General features: G+C 40.6%; 1 protein-coding gene across 1 annotated transcript in view; it reads left to right on the top strand.

Moving 5' to 3' along the window:
• Positions 1-21,127, top strand: part of LOC115957000 (U-box domain-containing protein 33-like) — a 30,822-nt gene extending 9,695 nt beyond the window's left edge. Inside the window, exons 3-8 of the mRNA XM_031075251.1 lie at positions 3,621-3,742; positions 4,360-4,464; positions 5,130-5,574; positions 5,723-5,839; positions 19,065-19,493; positions 20,330-21,127. Coding sequence (XP_030931111.1) covers positions 3,621-3,742; positions 4,360-4,464; positions 5,130-5,574; positions 5,723-5,839; positions 19,065-19,493; positions 20,330-21,127 — 2,016 coding nt within the window. The remainder of the gene's footprint in view (positions 1-3,620; positions 3,743-4,359; positions 4,465-5,129; positions 5,575-5,722; positions 5,840-19,064; positions 19,494-20,329) is intronic.
• Positions 21,128-24,649: the final 3,522 nt, after the last annotated feature.

Here is a 24,649-nt window from a genome sequence, read left to right as displayed (position 1 = left end):
TGATTCCAACAACTCCCATGTTTCCTCCCTTTTACTTGTGTCCGGATGGCCGTAGAAACCTGTTAACCTCCATACATCAGCGAGAGTATCTGCGCACCTCTACCCTTGTACCAGGTTTCCATTGTAACACAAGGCCCCCTCTATTTCCTTCACTAGAAATTGTCATACACTGTGTATACCCCAGCTCATGCTTAACTCAATTCATAATATCTTTATGAAGTTTCGTTTCCATTAGGAAGACAAACTTGAAATCTTCGACCCCTATGACTTTCTTTAGAGCTTGAAGTGTTTGTTAGTTCTTAAGCCCCTGATAGTTTCAATTAAAAATACTCATTGGTCCCGACGGTTCTGCGTAGCAGTTATCACCGATCCAAAATTCATTGCCAACACCTTTCCAAGCACAACTATGTCATGTTCTAACTTTTGCCTTTTTTCCTTAACGGAGGTCAACTCTTCATAAGCCACCTTACCTTTTTTTTTTGTTCCCAAAGGGTCTGCAGTTATCTCTACCATGTCCGTAATTCCTTGGTGTGGTGGATTCCTTTTCCAAGATCCTTGCTTAGCACCCCCAATTGTAAGAGTATTCTCTATAGGTTTGTTTGCATGGGCATGCACCTTGTCTATGTCCACCAAACATCTTTTTGCTTATCAAAAAAGGTTTCCTTTGTCAGTCGTTGTTGGTTTTTGAAATATCTCTTGAGTCAGAATTTTCCCACTCTTTACTGATGGTCCTTGTTGGTCTTTAAACAAATTCAATTTTCCCACTTGGCTCTATCGATCCCTAGACTTTGTCCACTCCCTGAGTTCTTTATTGGCTCAAAAAATGTGGGTACCGTGGCTACTTGCTTCGTACTCACATCAACAATATTAATCCTGCCATCCACCTGTAACTTAGAGGTTAGTTCAGCTAAATCATTGTCAATTTCCTAGATATGAGCATTAAACAAATCTGGGTTTTGTAAAATATTCTTATTTGTGTGGGTAGTGGAGGGAATTCCATCCCCGTGGTTCTCAATTTTGGCCATTGGTGTAATTGTCAACCTCGTTTGTCCAGTGGTGAAGCGTTTTGTTTGCTACCTCGGTGTTCCCCATGTTGTTGGATTGGTGGTGACCTGTAAAACCTGACTATAGTAGCCTGTAACCAAGCACCATACTGCTAGTCCTCCTTACGCAAAGTTCCTTTGCTATTTAGCCACAATTTACAATCCTTTTCGTTATGGTTTAATCTACCACACCAGTAGCAGAAAATTGATAAGCGTTAATATTGGAAAGACACCCATTGAGGATTAGCAACCCCTGTTCACCATCCGCCCTCGGCATAAAGGTTGGCTGGTATCTAGATTGACTCGTACTCGCATACACCGCCCATGACAATCCCCCATCTTGGATTCCTCCACACACTCCACCTAGCCTAGTGTGCTAACAATTGCTTCAGCGTTCTCCTTCTTTATTCTACTCAACTGCAAACCATGAATTTGAACCCAGAACGACGCCTGATCAAATGTAGCATCATCTACAGTTGCCTTTGCTCCAAGTTTGTATAAACCAATAAGATATTTGTTGAAAGGCCATGGCCACTGCATGAGTATATGGTTGACATCTGCCTCATCGTCAAATAAAATCGGTACTTTATTGTCCCCTATGCGCCTGATCTTAAAAGCGCCACCAGTTCTCCACATGCTATGTAATGTTCGAGTAATGGCTTCCATGTTTGGCTGCCACTTAATAAAAAACCTTGTAACTAGAGTTCTGTAATTATTGATTTTATCAGGCTCTAACTCCATTGTTTGGCTTTCTTTCGTGTTGAGAAAGAGCCTCACCCATCTGCCTGTGATGTCCTCCATAGAAGAGGTTGAGTATTGGTTAAGGAAAAAACAAGATTTCACCCAAAGGGAAAAAACTGGCCTATTAGATGATATGCGAGGTAGTTTCACTAGTCTAAGGTTTCTTAGAGAAAAACTTGAGCCGCAAATTTTTTTGTTTTTTGTTTTTAAAGTATATTCAAAATAACTTTATTTGGTCACCTGAATATATATATATATATATATATATATATATATTGTAAAGTTGTAATTTCCAACTAGCCTTTGTTGGATTTAATTCCGTGCCAAATTTGGTTGTAATTTAGTCAATCATTTCCCTATATTTATGTGGGTTTTGATTGTTAGAGATTGTCATACCCATAATCATCTACAAAAATTCTCTTGGTTTTCCTCTACTCCTACCTTTCCATCTATACATCCTTGAGAGGATCTTAGCTCAAACACTTATATCACTCTCTGAGTGTTGAGTGAAGTTTTGGTGCATTTGGGAAGTATTGGAAGAAGCCATTGAGTGGCGGATGCAATTCGGCGGAATTGTGGGATCTAGAAAGCTAGTAAAGATAAGACTCCGAGAAGTCCGTTGGTAGAAGAAGCTTGGAGGGCTTAAGTACATTGGGTAGATTAGGTTTGGAGGGTCTTTTTGATATTTGTGTATTCCAACTTATTCACTAGTAGATCGATTTCGACTTGGAGGGTCGCGGACAGGTTTTTCACCAAGTACTTCGGTTTCCTCTTCGATAACATGTCTTGGTGTTATCTTGTGTTTGCATCTATCTTCCCTACTCTTTAAGCTTTACTTTTATTACTCATTGTGGTTGCTTATGGCTTAGAGTAGTGGTACTAGTTTATAACGCATGCTTTACTTTTGTTTCGTACTTAGTTAAGTTAGAGTAAAAGCAAATAAGCCGTAATTTAAAATTGGGGGTCTAAACAAGTATTAGTGTTTTCACACTAATTGAGCTTTCAATATATGTAAACACATACACACAAGGATTACAGTGTCAAAAATGCATATAATGAAAGTAAGAGTATTAATATTATATATGAAATTCCATTGCTTCAATTAACTTTCAGTGAGTTTTTCCCCAAAAATGTTTTTCCAAATGTGTTTTTTGAAATAAAAATGTATTTCTCATATGGGAAAAATTATAAAGGGTCGATATCGAGGTGAGTCATAAATTTGTTTTCTTTAAAGTTCAAAGACTTCGTTTCTTTGTCATTTCATGACAAGAAGAAATGAAAAAAAGAGCGTAAAATAGGTTTTTGCGTGTTTTTGCTACATGATGCTAAATTGGAATTGTAACTAAAGCTTTTTGTTTTTTTTATAGCAATCTGTTATAGACTTCAATTTTAATGTAAGCTGCATTTTTATATGTATTTTTTGATAATGAAAATGTGTTTGTTTATGTTTCAAGTCTCATAAGTAGTCCTAGTTTTTGTCTATGGTTTATAGGGTTACTTTATGTTTAATTGAGCTGTTGTATTGTGATGTTTTGTCACCGAGTTGCTTAAGGGGGACATTGTTAGAGTTCATAGATGTGTTGGCAAATCCTAGCGCCAAGACATAACAAATTTGGATTGCATCAATTGATTTTTCTAGTGGTATTAGAGCTTTTAGAACTCATAGGATTGAAAACAGATTTTTCTGTGTACACGTATAAAAACATAGGTTACCAGATTTTCATAACTTCCAAGATTGGTATCGATAAATTTAAGGGTCCAGTGTAAGTTTCTTTTCAGACTGCTGAGTTACTGAGTTTTCTGATTTTTATTGACATTGCTGTTTTTTAAATCTAGGTACAAGCACATAGCATTCATACTGAAACAGACAATATTAAGAAGGGAATTGTAGCTCTCATTTCTCAACATGGGATCAGGAATCTTGTAATGGGAGCAGCGGCAGACAACCGTTATAGAGAGTACAAACCACATAAGAATCTTTCCATCTTTTGGTGTTCACTTCTTTTTTTTATGTACGATCGTTCTTTTTAATAATAATAATAATAAAGGTTGCCTTAGAATGCATACATGGTTAATACGTCCTAACTATAATATGATGTCTAGATTATGAGGAGAAGGCCAATGTTTAGACCACGAGGGCAGTGGAGGAACTGAAGAAAAAATATACCTTGGCAGCACGGCTATATCATAAGTTAGACTGAAAAATATATAAACTAATAAATAAATAAAGAAAGAAATCAGGAATAGGTACACCTTACCACACAATTTTGATATGTCTCTCTTTCAACAAGGCCGAATGGGACTGTACTGATTGATATATAGGTTCAGTTAGTTAAATGAACTCCTTCAAAAGATGGCTTTATTGTTGATAGTGTCAACTGTCAAATGGTGTGTTTTGCAATCTGCTTCCAGATTTGTTTAAATTACGGCTTCAGATTGTTATCTTTGTCAGCAACAATTTGTTATGTAGCTGATGATCTAAGTTTTTGTGTTTTTTCATCAACAATTTCTATGTGATCTTGGAAAGCTCAGAATACCGTCACAATTATTAATTTAAGATAACTCCATGATGCAGAAATATGAGGGACCCCAGGTCTAGGAAAGCTACATATGTGTGCATTCAAGCACCTCTTTCCTGTCGCATACAATTTATCTGCAAGAGCCTCCTCATCCATACCAGGTTATCTTATAATATTTTATTAGATTAATATTTCAAAAATTCTACCATTACATTACATTTTATTTTTTATATTCTTAAAATGTATACCAAATTTTGTATCAATTGGATGCTATTAACTATTTAATCTATAAATTCATCTTTTATGCACAATTTTAAATAAATAAATAAAGTAAAAATTTAATCAGTTAATTGATGATATAACTATTAATCTCATTTCATATTAAAAATTTGCAAGCATGTGAAGTGTAAGAATGAATAAAATCTTATCCAACAATAAATTTATTAAAATTTGCATCAAATACAAAAATATTAAATGTTATAACATAGTTTAGAATTACATGAACACAACCTTATATATATAAAAGTGAAAATAAATAAATAGATATATATATATATATATATATATATACATACACACACATGGAATCCTAGTATGCTTTATGAGACTTTTAAAACCGTGTGATTGATACTGAAGGTTACAAAGTGCTTGATTAATTTCTAATCAGGAACATTGTACATTTAAAATTGCCGATGTTCTTCAATGGCCACTTGATGGTCTTTTGTTGTTTAAGTAGCTGTGGCTAATGATGGTTACCACTAAAACATATAAACTCAACTATGCATTAATCCTATTGTTACTGATGCAATGACCATATCAAAATTAGGGAAGAAGGTAAACCCTTGAGAACACGGTCTGTAAGTTCAAGTCCAAACAGGAAAAACATTGAAGCTGGACCATTAAACTTGCAGAGATCGTTATCTGTTGATAATTTGCGGCACAATAACGTCAACGATGGAGGGAGGATCATGGATATTCCTTTTAGAGAAGGTAGAGAAGAGATTTTGTCCCCAAAGTGCGGGTTGGTTGTAGAAGGAAGTAGGAGTGATGAATCATGTTCATATGGGTCATCCAGAAGGAGTCTTCCAGGCTCGAGTTACTCAATAAGCCCTTCTAGAGAATTGTCAGATGTAACTCTAAATGCATGGACTGGTGAGAATGAATTAAACGTATTCTCTCCAAAAAGTTCTTTGGCATCTTCATCGACATTGATTAATCCAAGTGCGAGTACCATACCAAAATGCTCTTCTAATGGATCACGCAGTGTTGTGGTATGCGCAAAAGCTTCACTTGTGTATGTGTGTGTGTGTGTGTGTGTGTGTGTGTGTGTGTTAAGGAGCATGTGGACATTTTAATTTGTAAGTCGAAACTTATGAAAAGGCTTCGAATGAAATTTAAACGTTTAATGGATTTTAGCAGGACGGGGGTTTGGATGATACTCTTTTTGGAGAAGTTCAGAAAGCTAAGCCAAACGCTGAAAAAGAGACACACTTGCGTCTGAAAGCAGAGAAATATTATTTTGAGGCTCTGAATATGGTAAAGTTTTTAGAACTTCTTGAACCTAGTCCATTTGCGGAGATTTTCTTTCACACCATTAAATATTAATTTAGACATTTCCACATAATAGAAATGGATTTTGCTTTCTTTATAATATTTTCATCCATGACCTACTCTCTATTTAGCACTCCACTTAATCAAAATCGAAAGTTTGCATCTATGTCTTTTTTTTAGAAGATGTTTACATCTAAATATGTAATGTATTAATTAATACAAATTTTATTACTATATCACTTTTACAATCTAAAGTGGCACTTCCTCAAAAAAAAAAAAAAAAAAAAAAAAAACTAATGTGGCAATAAATCAATTTTAGAATTACTTTATTGTAATGGGGAACACATAAGTTTTTAATGGTTATGTAATAAATTTTGCACTATCCCTATCATCACTTTTAATTAATTGTCACATTTATGTATTAATTATCAATAAATGATATACTGATTATTTAAATACTTATTTTTTCAAATTAAGCCTCATGGCTTTTTTAGGGCGTTCAAGGCCCCTATCATGTCTATGATTTTTATTTCTTGTATATTCTTTCTAATGGGTTTCATATCTAAAAATCATTATATAAGAATGCTTATTATCAAAGAGAAAAAATAAATAAATTTTAGTTGGAATATGACATTGTCATATTTAGTTGTTTTGGTAACTGTAGGGGAACAATTTGGTGGCCCAGTCCTTGTTGTTCAAGTCTTGGTCCAAAAAGTCCAACACAATGAATTCTTGTAGAGTAAGGGTTTAAGAACTAGGCTTAAGTAAGCTAAACGGATTACTGCATGGGTTGAGGGAATATATGAACAAGAAACAAAGTCATTACATTTCAAAATCTCCCAGAATGATAAGGATAAAAACTAATTTCTGGATACAAAGTAATGCAGCAGGACCTCTTTACATGCAATAGTCTTTTCTCTTTTTTCTTTCTCTCTTCTCCTTTTTTTCTCATGCCCTCCTCTTTTTTACGGGGACTTATACACATTATATAGACCCTTTCTTATCATCTGGGCCTTACACTTGTCGATCATCTAGACCCTTACCTGAGCACCTGTCCCATCAGACACCCCTCTCAGTTCTTTGTGAGTTGCGGTAGCTAAGGTAGTACTGTTCAGGGGTCTTCTCCACATTAATGCGGTCAGGAGAGTAATTGTAGTGCATTTAATGTGGCGGTGACAGCTTTACTTAGATATTTCATGTTTCTTCCTTGTTCACGTATCTAAGAAAGGGGTTTCAGTGGCTGGGATGCACATTTGCTCTTGTTTTTCAGTATCCGAGGAGAAATATATCCTCGAACACGTCGTCTTTGTTCCTAGTGACGATTGAATATGGATGGCTTGAGTTACATTGACTCCTCGGATGGGCCTGTGTCCTCGGACGGGTCCAAGGCCCAACCTGTTATTTTGGGCCGGTCCCCACAATAGCCCCTCAAAACTCCAGTTTTTGATCTCCTTCCGAGGAGAAAAGCGGGGTTTTGATATTACAAAGGATGAAATTAATTAGTTCCTGGTTCACACGTGTGGGGGTAGTTACTTTTGACGCGCTACAATTTACGAGGCGCGGCTATTTACTCCAGGCGGCTTTATGTCTCCCCTATCTAGCGGCGAGGCACAGATTTAACGGCTGACATTCTTCCCAGAGTTCTTGAGCGGGAGCGATTCCCTTTTTCCCCCTTGCTATATAAAGCCCTAAAGAGACTTGTTTTTCTTTTTATTCACCAGCATATAAGAAGTCCAAAGAACTCCAGAGAACTCCAGTGCCCAGACATCCACGAACACCCCCGACCTTCGAATTTCTATAGCTATTTCTGCGAGGTGTCCTTCCCTGAAGAGATTTCTAAGTGTTTCGGAGGTTGTCACAGGGACACTCGTAAGTTCTACTTCCTCCTTGTAGTCTCAATTTTCATCTCGGCCCTCGATTTTCACCTCGATCTTCCTTCTTGGCCAAACGGTTTGACTAGATGGGTAGATTCAAGTATCTGGTAGATACTCCGGTCGCCATGGAGGCCTTTAGGAAAAAATATCGCATCCCATAGGGGGTGGGTTTGCAGTACTGTCCTCTAGAAGGAGTGCTAACTGATAGGGACATGGGTCAAGTTGTCATTCCCATGATAGCCTTTATAGAAGGAGGAATGGTACTTCCCATGTGTAGGATTACTCGGGACTACTTGTTAACCATAGGTTGACACCGTATCAGTACGCTCCAAACATGTTCAGGATCTTAGGCAACATAGATATCCTGAACGAGCGAATGGGCCTAGGCCTTACATGGCACGATGTAGTTCACCTGTACGAGTGCCACTACCTCGAGAAGGCGGGGTATTATCTTAAATCTCGGTCCGAGGTCGTTAGGCTAATCTCTTGCCTCCCCAAATCAATTAAGGGTATGAAAGATGACTTCCTTATTGCCTCAGATGGTTTTCATTGTCCAACTCGGGCAGGAGATCCAGGTGCGGCGCCTCTAGGGCTAATTCTTTAAGGAGGGGGTTTAGCCCTTTAGCTTCATTCTCTTTTGCTTAAAAATCAAAAATTTTATGACCTAACCACAGTCTCCTCCTCGGCTATTTTGCAGATAAAGCACACGTTGCTCCTCAGCTGAGCCACGTAAACGTTCCGGCATTGAACTATCTTTTGAGGTCAGAGGTCTACATTAATGAGGATGGACAACTACGTGTGGCTCATTTGATTTTGGGATACCAACCCCTATCCCGCACCTTCCAAGACGTTGGCCAAGCCATAAAAGCTGGTAGTCCGAGGTTGGCTAGGATTGACGTATCCAAGCCCAAGTTTTTAGCCCGAAACGATCTCAGGCCAGTCGTTTTACTCGGCATTCAAAATCCTCCACCAGTTGCGCAACTGCCTCCACTAGACAATCTTGAAGTTGCCACACAAGCTGAAGGAGAAACTGAATCATCTCGTCTTTCTCTAGAGGAGGAGATAGACGAGTTCTACTTTGAATAAGATATCCCCAAAGCTCCTCTGATTGAGCTTTCAGATCCCGAGGGAGAGCATGACCGAAATTCAGTGGTCGACGCGCCACTTGTTATAGCCTACTCGGACGACTCCTTAAACGAGGAGGTAGATAATATGGCTTCCAACAAAGGAAAAAGCCTACAAGAGTTAATGGCCTCCCAAGGCAAAGGTCAATCATCAAAGGTTCCCTCCAAGTCCCAGACCCCTATTCTTCCTCCCGTTGCTCCTCAACTCCCTTCCGATCTCGGCCTAAAAGTTAATCCAGACCTGAAGAAGAAAAGGCCGGTTGAAACCCTTGAGGAAGGCGAGGTGGGCCCCCGCCTGGGTAAACAGCAAAAAATGACCCAGGAGCAGAGGGATAAAAGGGCTCCATCCGTAGAAAGTCGGGAAGATGGGGACCGAGCTGAAGTGCGTGTTAATCCACGTACTTAGAGCCCGAAACTCAAGGTGGACGGGGTTGCCATTCCCTATAACGCCTCAGTCCGAGAGTACAATAGGGGCTAAGCAGGATATATAGCTAAGGCCCTTGAGCAGCCCGTGCTCTTTCCCAAGGACATGGAGGCTTATAGGCGATTTTCATAGCCTGAGCTCTTCCTATCCATCAAGAGGGACCTCACAATGGTAAAGCGATTCATTTTACCTTGGATAAAATTATTAGACCCTGTCACACTTTAACATATCGTTTTGTTGTTTCGTGAGCAGATTATTGAACAAGTGTTCGTGGCCGAGGAGTATTGCTGCAACAACCGCAAATTGGCTGAAGCTGAGGCTCTCTCTCGCGCCGAGGTGGAGAAGTCTTTAGGGTCTCTCAAGCAGGAGCAATTTGAGCTATCTGAGAAGCTGAAAGAAGCTAAGAAAAACCGCTGGAGCGTCGAGGCTGGTTTGAAGAATGCTGAGAGTCAAGTCGAGGACCAGCGTAAAAAACTGTTCGTGACTGAGACCAACCTTGCCACTGAAAAGCAAACCGTGTTAGATCTCAAGGCCGCGTTGCAAAAAGCCAAGGAGGAGACCCGGTTGGCCAAGGAAGAGGCTTAGCTAGTCAGGGAAGCAGCTGAGGCTGAGAAGAAGGCTTCTTATCAGCTAGGGGCAGACGAGACCGAGGCCAGGCTTTCCGAGGAGTTGCCAGAGGTATGCAGGGATTACTGCAGCATTTCATGGGCTCATGCTCTCAATGCTACAGGGGTCCCTACAGACTCGGCCTTGAGGTTGCCTGAGAAGGTCTTTTTTTCTCCTGAGATCTGAGAGATCCCTGATAAAGCAACTGAGCAAGCTACGATTGTTCCTGATGCCATCCCCCTAGTTGATACTGCTGGGGGATCTGGTCAAGTAGCCGTCCAAACTGAGGACGCGGTAATAGAGAAGAATAAGGACCAGGGCAAGGGCAAAAGAACCTCCTCGAAGGCCAAGGATCCTGCTAAGGAGTCAATCACCGAGGATCTTGGGGCATATTCCCAAGCTAAGGACGTTCCTCCTTCTCAGCCAGAGCAAAAAGAGAATCCACCTGCCGAGGCTTAGCTCCTAGGGTTTTTATTACTGTATTTTTTTTTTAAACGGGAGTTGTCTTGCATTTTGATCTTTTGCAAAGACTTCCCTTTGTATTATTCTCGGCCTCTTAATATAGAATGTTCTTTTTCTCATTTCTCTTTTGTATTTATGACTGATGTTGATAGAATTCTATTGCTTTATTCAAAGTTAATGCTATTGTTCCCCTAATTGATGTTTGCAACAATCCTACCGATATAAACAAATGAGAAGGGGCAGTGCCGTGCGGCAAACTTAGAACAATAGATTCTATTATACGAGACTATGAACGTACCTTAAAATTGCACAGGAGTCCTGAGTGGTTAATTTCCCCTAAATCTGTGGTTCGAGGAGCCATGCAGAACTTAGGTTATGTTTAAAACTTGGATAGATGCCATAAGTAGTTAATTTCCCCTAAGTCTGTGGTCTGAGGAGCCATGCAGGACTTAGGTTTTGTTTAAAACTCGAATAGATGCCTGAAGTTGTTAATTTCCCCTAAGTCTGTGGTCCGAGGAACCATGCAGGACTTAGATTCTGTTTAAAACTCAAATAGATGCCTGAAGTTGTTAATTTCCCCTAAGTCTGTGGTCCGAGGATCCATGCAGGATTTAGGTTCTGTTTAAAACTTGGATAGATGCCATAAGTTGTTAACTTCCCCTAAGTATGTGGTCTGAGGATCCACGCAGGACTTAGATTCTGTTTAAAACTTGGATAGATGCCATAAGTTGTTAATTTCCCTAAGTCTGTGGTCCAAGGATCCATGCAGGACTTAGGTTCTGTTTAAAACTTGGATAGATGCCATAAGTTGTTAATTTCCCCTAAGTTTGTGGTCCGAGGAGCCATGCAGGACTTAGGTTCTGTTTAACACTCGAATAGATGCCATAAGTTGTTAATTTCCCCTAAGTCTGTGGTCCGAGGATCCATGTAGGACTTAGGTTCTGTTTAAAACTTGGATAGATGCTATAAGTTATTAATTTCCCCTAAGTTTGTGGTCCGAGGAGCCATGCAAGACTTAGGTTCTATTTAAAACTTGGATAGATGCCATAAGTAGTTAATTTCCCCTAAGTCTGTGGTCCGAGGAGCCATGCAGGACTTAGGTTCTGTTTAAAACTCGAATAGATGCCTGAAGTTGTTAATTTCCCCTAAGTTTGTGGTCCGAGGAGCCAAGCAGGACTTAGGTTCTGTTTAACACTCGAATAGATGCCATAAGTTGTTAATTTCCCCTAAGTCTATGGTTTGAGGATCCATGTAGGACTTAGGTTCTGTTTAAAACTTGGATAGATGCCATAAGTTGTTAACTTCCCCTAAGTTTGTGGTCCGAGGATCCATGCAGGATTTAGGTTCTATTTAAAACTTGGATAGATGCCATAAGTTGTTAATTTTCCCTAAGTTTGTGGTCCGAGGAGCCATGCAGGACTTAGGTTCTGTTTAACACTCGAATAGAGGGAAGTGGACCAATGGATATGCGATGATCACGGAACAAAACATAGGCAGAGCTGTTTTCATTTATAATAATATCTTCTTAGATTATTTACATTCCATGGGCGAGGTACAGTTTTTTCATCTAAGTCTTCTAGGTAATAAGCACCTATTCCGGCCACAGATGTGATGCAATACGGTCCTTCCCAGTTGGGTCCCAGCTTGCCCTAGGAAAGGTTCTTAGCGCTGCTAAGAATCTTTCTCATCACGAGGTCGCCTGGATTCAAGGGTCGCAGCTTTACGTTAATATCATACCCTTGCTTTAACTTTTGGTGATAATAGGCCATATGGATCATCATTTTTTCCCTTTTTTCCTCAGCTAAGTCTAGACTTCTCCCCAATAACTCGTCATTTTTTTTTTTTGGGTAAAGATGCTAGATTTCAATGTGGGGAAGCTGGCCTCGAGTGGGAGTACGACTTCGGCCCCATAAGTCATTGAAAAAGGAGTTTCTCTCGTTGACCGTCGCGGGGTCGTTCGATAGGTCCATAAAACATGTGGTAGCTCTTCCACCCATCTCCCCTTTGCATCATCCAACCTCTTTTTCAGCCCGCTCACTATGACCTTGTTCACGGCCTCGGGCTTGCCCGTTTCCTTGGGGGTAAGCAGGAGTGGAATATCGGTTTGTGATCCCAAAGTCGCAGCAGTATTCCCTGAAGTTTTTACTATCAAATTGAAGACCGTTGTCCGAGATGAGAGTGTGAGGGGTTCCGAAGCGCGTAATGATGTTTTTCCAAATGAATTTCTTGGCATCCAGGTCCCTGATGTTGGCCAAAGGTTCAGCCTCTACCCATTTGGTGAAATAATCGGTGCCGACTATTATGTACCGCTTATTCACTACTGCTTTTGGGAAAGGGCAGACAATATCAAGACCCCACTGAGCAAACGGCCAAGGGCTGGAGAGGGGGTTAAGGACTCCCCCTGGTTGGTGGATATTTGTGGCGAATCTCTGGCATTGATCACACTTCTTTGCATATTCTTGGGCCTCTCTTTGCATGTTCGGCCACCAGTACCCTTGAGTGAGTGCCCTGTGCGCCAGTGATCTTCCTCCCGTATGACTTCCACAAATCCCCTCATGCAGTTCTTCAAGCAAGGACTCGGATTCCTCTGGGTGTATACATAGTAGGTACGGCCCAGAATAAGAGCGCCGGTATAGCTTGTGGTCCTCTGATAACCAGAACCAAGGAGCATTCCTCCGTATCTTCTCGGCCTCCAATTTTCCTTCCGGTAATGTATCGTCTTTGAGGAAGTTCATTATAGGATCCATCCAGCTGGGATTCCTTCTAATCTGATGGATCCGAGTTGTGTCTCTTCTTATTGAACTTGTCTGGCATAAATCCTCAACAAGGATCATTCATGGTAGATCTTGCGCAGAGGACGTGGCAAGAGTGGCCAGCGAATCCGCATGTGTGTTCCCACTTCTAGAAACATGCGTCAGGTTAAAGGATTCAAAGTCTAATTGCAGGCGTTTGACTCGACTGAGATACTCTTGCATTCTAGCATCTTTAGCTTCTAGCTTACCCATCACTTGGCCTACGACCAATCTGGAGTCCGAGAATGCTTCCATTGCCTTTCCGTCCATTTTTTGAACCATCATCATTCCTTGAAGTAAGGCCTCGTACTCGGCTTCGTTGTTCGTAGCCGAGGACCCAAGTCTTATCGATTTTTCAATGGTAATACTTTCGGGTGATATCAGAACTAACCCGATCCCAGATCCTTTTTGGTTGGCCGCACCGTCCACATAGACTTTCCAACACGAGGTTTCTCGAGCTGAAATTATGCCAACCGATTTTTCATCCATGTTTTCCCTTTGTGTTACTGTTTCCACAGAGGGCTCAGCGAATTCTGCGACCAGATCCGCGAGGACTTGACCCTTGACAGAGGACCTAGGCATGTATTTAATATCAAATGCCCCCAAGAGTGCACTCCACATGGAGATTCTTCTCGTGTAATCGGCGCTTTGGAGCACCGATCGAAGGGGAAGCTGGGTTAGAACAATGACCATGTGTGCCTGAAAGTAATGGAGGAGTTTCGCGTATCATGCACTACTGCCAGAATTGCTTTCTCCAATGGTAAGTAGCGCACTTCAGCCTCATGTAATGATTTACTCACGTAATATACTGGTCGCTGTATCCCATTGTCATCCCATATCAGTACCAGGCTTACAGCATGAGGGGCTACTGCTATGTATGCGAACAGTGTCCGCCTCAGGGCTAGACATGATGGGTGGTCGCGACAGGTATTCTTTAAGTTGTTGGAAGGTTAGGACACAATCCTCCGACCACTCAAACCCTTTCCACTTATTTATTAAGAGGTAGAAAGGTCAGCATCGGTCTGCAGATCGTGATATGAACCGGTTCAACGCTGTGATCATGCCAGTGAGTTTCTGCACTTCTTTCGGGTTCCGAGGAGCCTGTAGGCTATTAATCGTTTTGATTTGATCTGGGCTTACCTCTATTCCTCTGTGGGTTACCATATAGCCTAGGAATTTTCCAGACCCAACCCCAAATGAACACTTAGAAGCATTGAGCCGCAACTTATGCTCCCTTAAGACGCCAAAGATGATCTCCAGGTCTTTCACGTGCTCGGACACCACCTTGCTTTTTACCACCATATCGTCTATGTAGACTTCAATAACCTTGCCTAGCTGCGGTTCGAACATACTGGTCATCATCCTTTGGTAGGTTGACCCTGCGTTCTGATGATAGCCAGTGGTATCTGATGATAGCCCTAGAAGGTATCCAGGAAGCTCATTCAAGGGTGGCCTACAGTCGCATCTACCAGTCGGTCTATTTGAGGTAACGGGAACGGGTCCTTCGGGCATGCCATGTTCAAGTCTGTGAAGTCCACGCAGACTTGCCACTTCCCCGTTTTCTTTCTTACCACCACCGTATTTTCCAGCCATTCGGGGTAAAAGACCTCTTTGATAGCCCCTGCCTTTTTCAGCTTCGTCACTTCGTCTCTAACAGCACTGGCATGTTCTTTTGAAGGGCGCTGGGGTGACTGCTTCTTTGGAATAGAAGATGGGTTAACATTTAAGTAGTGACAAATGAGACTAAGGTTAACCCTCGGAGCATCGTAAGCATCCCATGCAAATACATCAACATTTTTCCTCAGAAACCCGACCAGTTCCTCTTTTTCTTGAGGAGGTAACTCCGAGCCGACCTGGAAAAATCTCTCTGGGTCATTGTCAACGGTAAACCTTTCCAAACTTTCACACCTTATCTCCTCGGCTAGTTCGTTGACTGGCCCTGTTGAGGTGGTTAATTGCTATAAGTTTTCAGAAGTCGAGGACTCAGCATTGGACTGGCGTAAGATGGCGGCCACCATACATTGCCTAGCCATGGCCTGATCTCCACGAATCTCTTCCACTTGGCCTCCGGACGGGCATTTTACCTTTTGGTGAAGTGTAGAAGATACGGCTTCAGGGCATGGATTCATGGCCTGGCTACTATCGCTGTGTAGGGCGAGTAGGCATCGACCATGATAAAGTCCACCTCTACCACCTCTGATCCGGTCTGTATGGGTAATCTGATCTACCCTTTTGGTACAACAGTCTTCCCTTCGAAACTGATAAGCGGGGAGTCATAAGCCGTCAAATCCTCCGGCTTTAAGTTCAGCCCCTTGTATAAATCAGGGTACATTACCTCTACTGCGCTGCCCGAGTCTACTAGTACCCTTTTCACATCAAAACCTCCGATTTTCAGCGTAACCACTAAAATATCGTCGTGAGGTTGGATAGTTCCCCTCTTATCTTCGTCCGAGAATCCCAATATTAAAGAGCTCCCCTTTTTAGACCTTTTAAATTCTCTTTCCCTGTCCTCGGCAGATAGCCGAGCCACGGACAGCACCCTGGAAGGAAATGAGCCGGTTCTTCCTGGAGCGGCGAGGATGACGTGTATCGTCCCTGTGGGAGGTCTTAATGATACATCTTTTCGAGGCTCTTGCATTGCCTGGCCCAGATGACAGCTTGAGGGGTGTAAAAGGTGACGTAACTTTCCTTCTCGGACCAGCTGATCTAGGTGATTCCATAGATTCCTGCAATCCTCAGTGGTATGCCCATGGTCTTGATGATAGTGACAATACAGGTTCTGGTTGCGTTTCGAAGGGTCCCCAGCCATTTTTCCTGGCCATCTAAAGAAAGGTTCGTTCTTGACTTTCTCCAGAATTTACTGTACTGGCTCTCTGAACACGGCATTAACCGTTTGCATGTTGCTTTGTCCAGCCTGTCTCGAAAAATCTCTCCTCGGCTGGTTATGGTTATATCGTTCCGACCTGTAATCAATCCCTCTAGGGGGAACGATCTTCTCCTTTCCCTTTCCTTGCAGCTGGTCTTCTTCCACCCTTTTGTACTTGTCAATCCTATCCATTAACTGATGAACGTTGGCAACGGGTTTACCAGTTAGAGATTTCCTTAAGCCATGCTCGGTAGGGAGACCGCTTTTGAATGTGCTGATGGCGACATCGTCATGGTTTTCATCCAACTCGTTATACATCTCCCAATACCTATCTGAATACGCCTTTAGGGTCTCTCCCTCGTGCATGGATAAGGACAATAACGAACTTAGGGGTCGAGGGACTCTGCTATTTGTAATAAAGCGAGAACAGAAAGCCTGAGTGAGCTGCTTATTGGAGCCTATGGAATTTGTTTTCAAGCTATTGAACCATCTCATCGCCACTGGCCCCTAGCTGGACGGGAAAACTTTGCACATCAGAGCCTCATTTTGGGAGTGGATGACCATTCTTTGGTTAAACTGGCTCACGTGCTCCACTGGGTCTGCTCGGCCATTGTAGATGGCAAACGTTGGTTGATTGAAACGTCGAGGTAACTTAACCCCTTCAATCCTGTGCATGAAAGGCGATCTAGAGATCTGATCCAATGCCTTGTTCATGGCATCATTACCCAAACCCTTGCTAGATGGGCTCTCATACCTCCGTGCAGGGCACAACTCATTCTCGTACGAAAAAGTTTCACTTGGGGGAGTTCTCGACCTCCGTATATAACTGACGTCCTCCTCCTAGTTAGAGGATGCATTTGAGCTGGAGGGAGATTGCTTTTGCCGTGCACGACGCAACTTTCTTTTCAGGTCCTCTATCTCTCGTTGCATGGCCTGATGATTGTTTCGCCTTCGAGATACACGACTACCTATTTGGATATGGCTTTGGCTGGTCTGGGTAGTATGTACGCTTCCCTCATGGTTCCTTCCATTGCCTGGATTTGTCCCCGGGTTGGGAGGATTATTTTGCCGTTGAGACCCAATAGGTTCCGTCAGTTGAGGGTCAGCTTGGTGGGGATTCTCCTGGTGTAGACCTAATTCTGCCATGCTTAACTGTCGTACTTACTAACACTTAAGTTATTCCCACAGACGGCGCCAATTGTAGGGGAACAATTTGGTGGCCCAGTCCTTGTTGTTCAAGTCTTAGTCCAAAAAGTCCAACACAATGAATTCTTGTAGAGTATGGGTTTAAGAACTAGGCTTAAGTAAGCTAAACGGATTACTACATGGGTTGAGGGAATATATGAACAAGAAACAAAGTCATTACGTTTCAAAATCTCCCAAAATGATAAGGATAAAAACTAATTTCTGGATACAAAGTAATACAGCAGGACCTCTTTACATGCAATAGTCTTTTCTCTTTTTTCTTTCTCCCCTCTCCTTTTTTTCTCATGCCCTCCTCTTTTTTACGAGGACTTATACACATTATATAGGCCCTTTCTTATCATCTGGGCCTTACACTTGTTGATCATCTAGACCCTTACCTGAGCACCTGTCCCATCAGACACCTCTCTCAGTTCTTTGTGAGTTGCGGTAGCCAAGGTAGTACTGTTCAGGGGTCTTCTCCACATTAATGTGGCCAGGAGAGTAGTTGTAGTGCATTCAATGTGGCGGTGGCAGCTTTTACTTAAATATTTCGTGTTTCTTCCTTGTTCACGTATCTAGGAAGGGGGTTTCAGTGGCTGGGATGCACATTTGCTCCGGTTTTTCAGTATCCGAGGAGAAATATATCCTCTGACACGTCGTCTTTGTCCCCAGTGACGTTTGAATATGGATGGCTTGAGTTACATTGATTCCTCGGATGGGACGGTGTCCTCGGACGGGTCCAAGACCCAACCTGTTATTTTGGGCCGGTTCCCACAGTAACAATTCAAACAGGAACCATCAAAAGGGAAAAATAAATAAACATACAATATATTATATATATATATATATATATTTATATATGTATATATGCTAAAATTACTGAAATAATTAAATATTTGTGAATTATTTAAAGTAAAATGTTCATGTTTTTAAATTATAATAATCTTAATAATTCATCATTTTAAATCCTTCTCATGACATCACATGATATATTTATATAGACGCACACTAAAGTTGCATAATTGTTTAAACATAGTATTAATAGGGCAAATACATTTAATCTCATGTATTGATAATTTATAGGTAGTGCATTAATTATTATATGTAAACTGAATTCTTGTAATATCTTTATGAGAAATGTTATGTTTATAATATTTTTATTGCACTTATATAACAAATTAAAAGTGGTAAGTTGTTATAAGTGGGCCAAAAAATAATTTTAGTAGTAGGTTTAAATTATAACCAATAATAACTTACCATTTATGATTTATTGTGAAAATATTGTAGAAATAACACTTCTTTATTTTTATATAAAAATCAATTGGTTTGGAAAAAGACATTATTTCTCAATTAAATAGTTTTACAACAGTTGAATCTAAGTACAACAACAAAAACATAAAATAAATTTAATTATACGGAATGAAGAAATGTAGAAGATATTTTTTTAAAGAGGAATAAAATAGATATTTATATGTTTAAATTAAGGAAAAATTAAATATTTATCCATTTACTCAAGTAAGTTGTTCATATTTTTTATTATCCTTTCTTAAGTAAGTTGTTCATATTCTTAATTATCCTTTCTTTACAATGACATGTAATATAATTTAAGCTAATAAATATTATTGAATACATAATAAGTATTATGTATGTGACATAACATAATTTCTTACGAAATATGTTAAATACACCCTGCATCACGCTAGATAAATATCAACTGGTGAAAGAAGAATTTCTACTTGCTACAGAGTAGAACGTTCAACAGAGAGTACGCCCCACACACCTTGTATATACTATTATGAACTCTGCTTGAAAAGGATACCAATGTAAATGTAAAAAGGTCCAAAATCTTACTCAAGGTTCCGATAATCCAATCACAGGCCCAAGAAGAGGGGAAACAAAGGATAAAAATTGAGGAAGCGCTAGTGAGAGAGAGAGAAGAATTAGAACAGGTGAAGAATCAGAGAGACCAAATGATAGAAGAAATCCGCACTTCCAAAGAAGAGAAAACATTATTAAAGAGCCAAAATGAAGAGTTAAAGAAAAAGAGAGATGAGTTACAGATTGAGCTTGACAATGCACTGAAAGAAGCTGAAGAGCTGAGAAGACAACAAGTACAAGACTCTAGACACATGCCTGAGTTCTTGTTCTCCAAGATTAATAAAGCTACTCGAGGCTTTCATGAATCCCTCAGAATTGGACAAGGAGGATATGGGAGCGTTTATAAAGGTCTCTTGCCTCAAACCGAAGTTGCTATAAAGAGGCTACAGTCTAATGGCTCGCAAGGTCCCTCAGAATTCCTAATGGAGGTTTGTGTGTTCATTTGAAAATCAACTTAAATAATTTATTTAGTTAATTACTTAATTGGATTTTGGCTATGATGTCAATATTAGGACGAGATTGATGTAGTTTTCTAGTTTGGTGCGTTCGTTGAATTGTTGCACTTTTTGCTCCAGTCTAATTAACACACATTTTTGGTGCATCCAACTTCTGTATATGATGTTGAGATATTGATCCATTGCTTAAATCATTTGGAGTTATGTAGATTCTTGTTTGTTTGGAGAGTGCCTATAATCATTCACTTATCTTGATAAATTTAACTACTGTATCTGGCATGCTTGTTGCATGTGATTTATCTTTGCATAGTGCATAAATACTTGGAACAATAGTTTTTTTTTTTTTTTTTTTTAAGTACAATGGACTTGAGCATTTATCTGTAACTAGATTTTGTCATGCAATGTCATTAAATGTTGCTATATATACTTACAGTGACAGTATAGAATTATTGTGAATTGTAGCCTATAGGATGAGACAATATTGAAGCGTGGTGCTTAGGTATTACAAAATTTCATATCATCGAATTACAAGCTTAAGTAGTTACTTGTAGTACTGCGGTACTTGTTGGTCATGCATGCACTTTGCACACCCAAATTCATGCGGCTTGTGTTTGTAATTAACTTTGTATAATAGGCTTAGCGTGATAACGTAGTAGTTTGTAACTCTTTTCTAATAAAACTTGTAAGGGAAAAACATATTTTATGTCTATCAAAAAATTTGATTATATATATTCCCGAGGCTCGGGGACAATTTTTTTAACTATCTAAAATGAATAAGTTGGATCAAAAGTTTGGCTTCTTCTTCTCAGGTTCAAGTGTTGGGAAAGTTGAGGCATCCCAATCTTATCAAACTTATTGGATGTTGCTCGGAACAGTTTATGCTTATCTATGAGTATCTCCCCAATGGAAGCCTTGAAGATCGGCTCAAGTGCAAGGACAACAGTCCTCCATTATCGTGGGAAGCTCGAATACGCATCGCCACAGAATTGTGCTCTGTCCTCATTTATCTTCATTCTAGAAAACCTCACAGCATAGTACATGGTGATTTGAAACCCTCTAATATCCTTCTTGATGCCAACTTTGTGAGTAAACTTAGTGACTTTGGAATCTGCCGTATGTTATGCCATGAAATAAGTTCAAGCAACAATACAACAGCTTGTCATAATACTGACCCAAAGGGCACTTGGCATTTCATAGATCCCGAGTTCATTTTAACAGGAAAGCTTACTAGGAAATCAGATGTTTACTCATTTGGAATCATATTACTACAATTGTTGACTGGCCGGAAACCACCTTTCAAGATGGAAAATGACGTGCAAGTTGCCTTAGATGCTGGAACTTTGTCATCCCTCTTGGATCCTTTGGCTGGAGACTGGCCAATTGAGATTGCTCAAAACTTGGCTCGCTTGGCCTTGATGTGTTGTGACAGGAACCGGAAGAACCGGCCAGACCTTGCATCATACGTCAGCAGGGAACTTGAATCAATGAAGGCTTCCTGTGTGGCCTCATCCTCATCCTCATTCAGGCTGCAAGAGGAAATATCTACAGATGGTAGTACAAGGTTTTTCTCATCAAGAAGGGGCTTTGAGGAGATGGCTGGACAGTAAGTGTGACACACTACGCAGAAATGGCTGTTATAGCATTCTTCCCTAACCATTCTTCTCTTCGTTCTGTCATTCTGAAATGGTTGCAATAGCATCGGAACCTTTGTCATTACGTTTTTTTAATTTCGGTTTGTTTGTGCTAATCTTTCCGAGAGGAAAATGAAAGCAGAAAAAATACATCGTCAGTTCTTTTCTATTTTTTATTCTTTCTTTCAAACTTTGTGTCTTTGTTGTACATGTATGTTGAAGACTTGATTACTTGAAGCATGCAACGAAATAATACTTGTCATCTTGTTGTGTGGAAACAGACAACTATGGATTATATACCTATATAATCGTTAAAAGGTCCAAATCTTACACAATTTTCAAATAATCCAATCAACAGGCCCATGAAGAGTTGATACAAAGAATAAAAATTGGGGAAGAGCTAGTGAAAGAGAAAGAAGAAGTTGAAAAGGTTAAGAATCTGATTAACAAGTTCTGACCATCAATCCCATGATTGATTGATCATTGTATTCAAATGATCACTGCTAGCTGTATGGTCTAGTTCCGTGGTTTTAAATGATACTATTGTTTGATTACTTGATTATTTCTTTTTATTTTTAGGCTAAATTACAACTTACCCACATGTGGTTTAGCCGAAATTTAAATTGCCTATTTGTGATTTGAAATTTGACCACATAAGATTAACTTAGTTAGAATTTCGTAACTCACATCTATTAAAAATATGAGTAATGTGTAATTTTAAATTGTCTGTATCTGATGCTTTTAATGGATTTGTTCGTGATTTCATAAAAGACAGGTTAAAGTTTTTGAGTCAGTGTCTCTAGTATATAGATGCAAGTGAGGCTGTTTCTATGTTTCATAGGCTCACATTTAGTACTTGAGTTTGTATTAATTTTGTTTATATGCAAAGGTATCCCATAAGGTCTCTGCTTTATTACTAGTATTCAAGATGAGGGTGGTAATTGGATTCACAATGTGGAGGAAGTTAAGGAGCTTTTCCAAGCCAGTTTCATAAAGCTGTACCAATCAGAGCAAATTTTCTGCCCTATGGACCATCCATGGTGCTTGGACCGGTGTGCGAGCCTAGATGATATGCAAGCTAACACATTGGTTCATACCCCTTCGAACGAGGAAATTTGGGGAGCCTTAAAGTCCATGAAACCTTATAAAGCCCCTGGGGTTGATGGTCTACACACGGGGTTTTTCCAGAGATTTTGGTTGTTGGTGGGTAATTCAGTTAAGAAAGAGGTCAGAGATATTTTTGTGAGCCAAATTATCCCCCTTACCTTAACCAAACTCTCATTGTCCTCATCCCAAAGCAACTAGGACCTGAAACCATGGGGCACTTTAGACCCATCAGCTTGTGCAACACAGTGTACAAAGTTGTCTCTGAAATCCTTGTTCGAAGGCTTAAGCCTCTCTTACCTTCTCTTATATCGCCCATGCAAGCAGCTTTTTTAGAAGGTAGAAGAAGTACGGATAATGTGATTATCGCCCAAGAATTAATCTACTCGCTAAAGGGGAGGAGAGGGAAGGATGGTTACATGGTAGTTAAGATAGACTTGGAGAAAGCCTATGACCGCATTGAGTGGAGTTTCTTAAAAATGGTGCTTGAACACTTCGGCCTCCCCCCTAACATTATTAGATTGATCATGAGCTGTGTGTCTTCAACATCCAAGGCAATTGTGTTCAATGGCAGCAAGCTGGATCCTTTCCTACCCTCTAGGGGGATAAGGCAAGGTGATCCCTTATCCCTTTACCTTTTTCTCCTTTGTATGGAATTTTTGGGTGCCCAAATTTCAAGTATGTGCGAAGCGAGAAGGTGGGATAGAGTTAAAGCATCCAGAAATGGCCCTAGCTTCTCTCATATTTTTTTTGCAGACAACCTGATGTTGTTTGCAAAGGCCAACTCCAAAAATTGTGAGGCCATGATAGAAGTTTTGGATAATTTCTGCAATCTAGCAGGGCAGAAGGTGAGCAAGAACAAATCTCGTATCCTTTTCTCCCCAAATGTTACTCGAAGAAGGAGGAGGTTATGTAATAAGCTAGGAATCTATGAGACAGCTGATTTGGGCAGATATCTCGGCTTTCCCCTCCTTTATCAAGGTAGAAATGGCAATGCATTTAACTTTGTGGAGAAGAAAATCCAAGCCAAGCTGGCAGGATGGAAAACCAAATTGTTGTCTAGAGCTGGGAGATTAGTCCTTGTCAAGACAGCAGCAGCCCCTATTGCTGACTACTACATGCAATGCCATGCATTACCCATCAAGGTGTGCAATAGCATAGACAAGAAAGTTAGGGACTTTCTCTAGTGATCCACGGATGAGAAAAGAAAGTTGCACATGGTGAATTGGCAAACTGTTACACTCCCTAAGGAATTGGGAGGGCTGGGACTATTCCAAATGAGGCAAAGGAACCAAGCTTTGTTAGCCAAACTTTGTTGGAGACTTGCCACGGACCATGAAGCTTTATGGGCAAAAATGCTCACAACAAAATACCTTGCCCCAAGACGTCTAACTGAAGTAGGAAGAAGCCTGTCTTGCTCAAAAATTTGGTTTGCGTGCAAAGTTGGGGGTCCAGTGTATGTAGAGGGCCTTAAATGGACTGCCAACAATGGTGAATCTATTAACTTTTGGAAGGATTTTTGGTTGCCCTGTGGTCCCATCCGAAAGCTTATTGAAGGGCCTCTAACAAGAGCTGATGAACAGCTATCTGTACAACAATGTGTTGACCCTAATCTTGAGGGCATGACATGCCACATTTCTTTTGAACTTCCTGAAAATGTCACAAGCTTAATCAAACCACACCGTTTTCAATTGATCCAAACTCTGTAGACACTCTCACATGGGCTTTCTCCAAGGATGGTTTTTTCTCCCTCAAGTCAGCTTACCTTTTGGCAAGAGGCTTAAATCCTTTGAACCTAGTTACTCCCTCCATGGCTTGGGTGTGGAAGATTGAAACACACCCGCATATTCAGTTTCTTATCTGGCTATGCTTGCACAATAGTCTGCCTACTGGAGAAGTTCTAGGTGCAAGGGGTTTAAACCTCAACCCGATATGCACCATGTGCCATAAAAGCAACGAATCAATTGATCATCTTCTTCGAGGTTGCGACATCGCTCAAAGGTTTTGGCAAAGCCTCAAGGTCCCTCAATGCCTCAGGAGTTCCTTTTACCTTTCGATTGGGGAGTGGATAGAGGTAAACTACAAGTCCGAAACAAAATCTAGCCATTTGGGCATACCGTGGAAAATTCTTTTACCCATGGGCCTCTGGCACCTCTGGCTTGGTCGAAATAATTTCATATTCAGAACTGGAATTGTGGATAAATTGGTTCCTACAAAATGCATCAAAGATAGTGTTGAAATCTTCTCCATTGGAACTAATTCGAGGCTGATCAGAACAAAGGCGGTGATACCAGTTATGTGGGAAAAGCCACCTATAGGCTGGTTGAAACTCAACTCCGATGGGTCTGCTCTGGGCAACCCGGGAAAAGCAAGGGGAGGGGGACTCATCTGCGA

Source organism: Quercus lobata, chromosome 8, assembly GCF_001633185.2.
Source record: "Quercus lobata isolate SW786 chromosome 8, ValleyOak3.0 Primary Assembly, whole genome shotgun sequence".
Classification (NCBI taxonomy): domain Eukaryota; kingdom Viridiplantae; phylum Streptophyta; class Magnoliopsida; order Fagales; family Fagaceae; genus Quercus; species Quercus lobata.
Note: the sequence above shows the minus strand (reverse complement) of the source record. Positions and strands in the feature narration are given on the sequence as shown.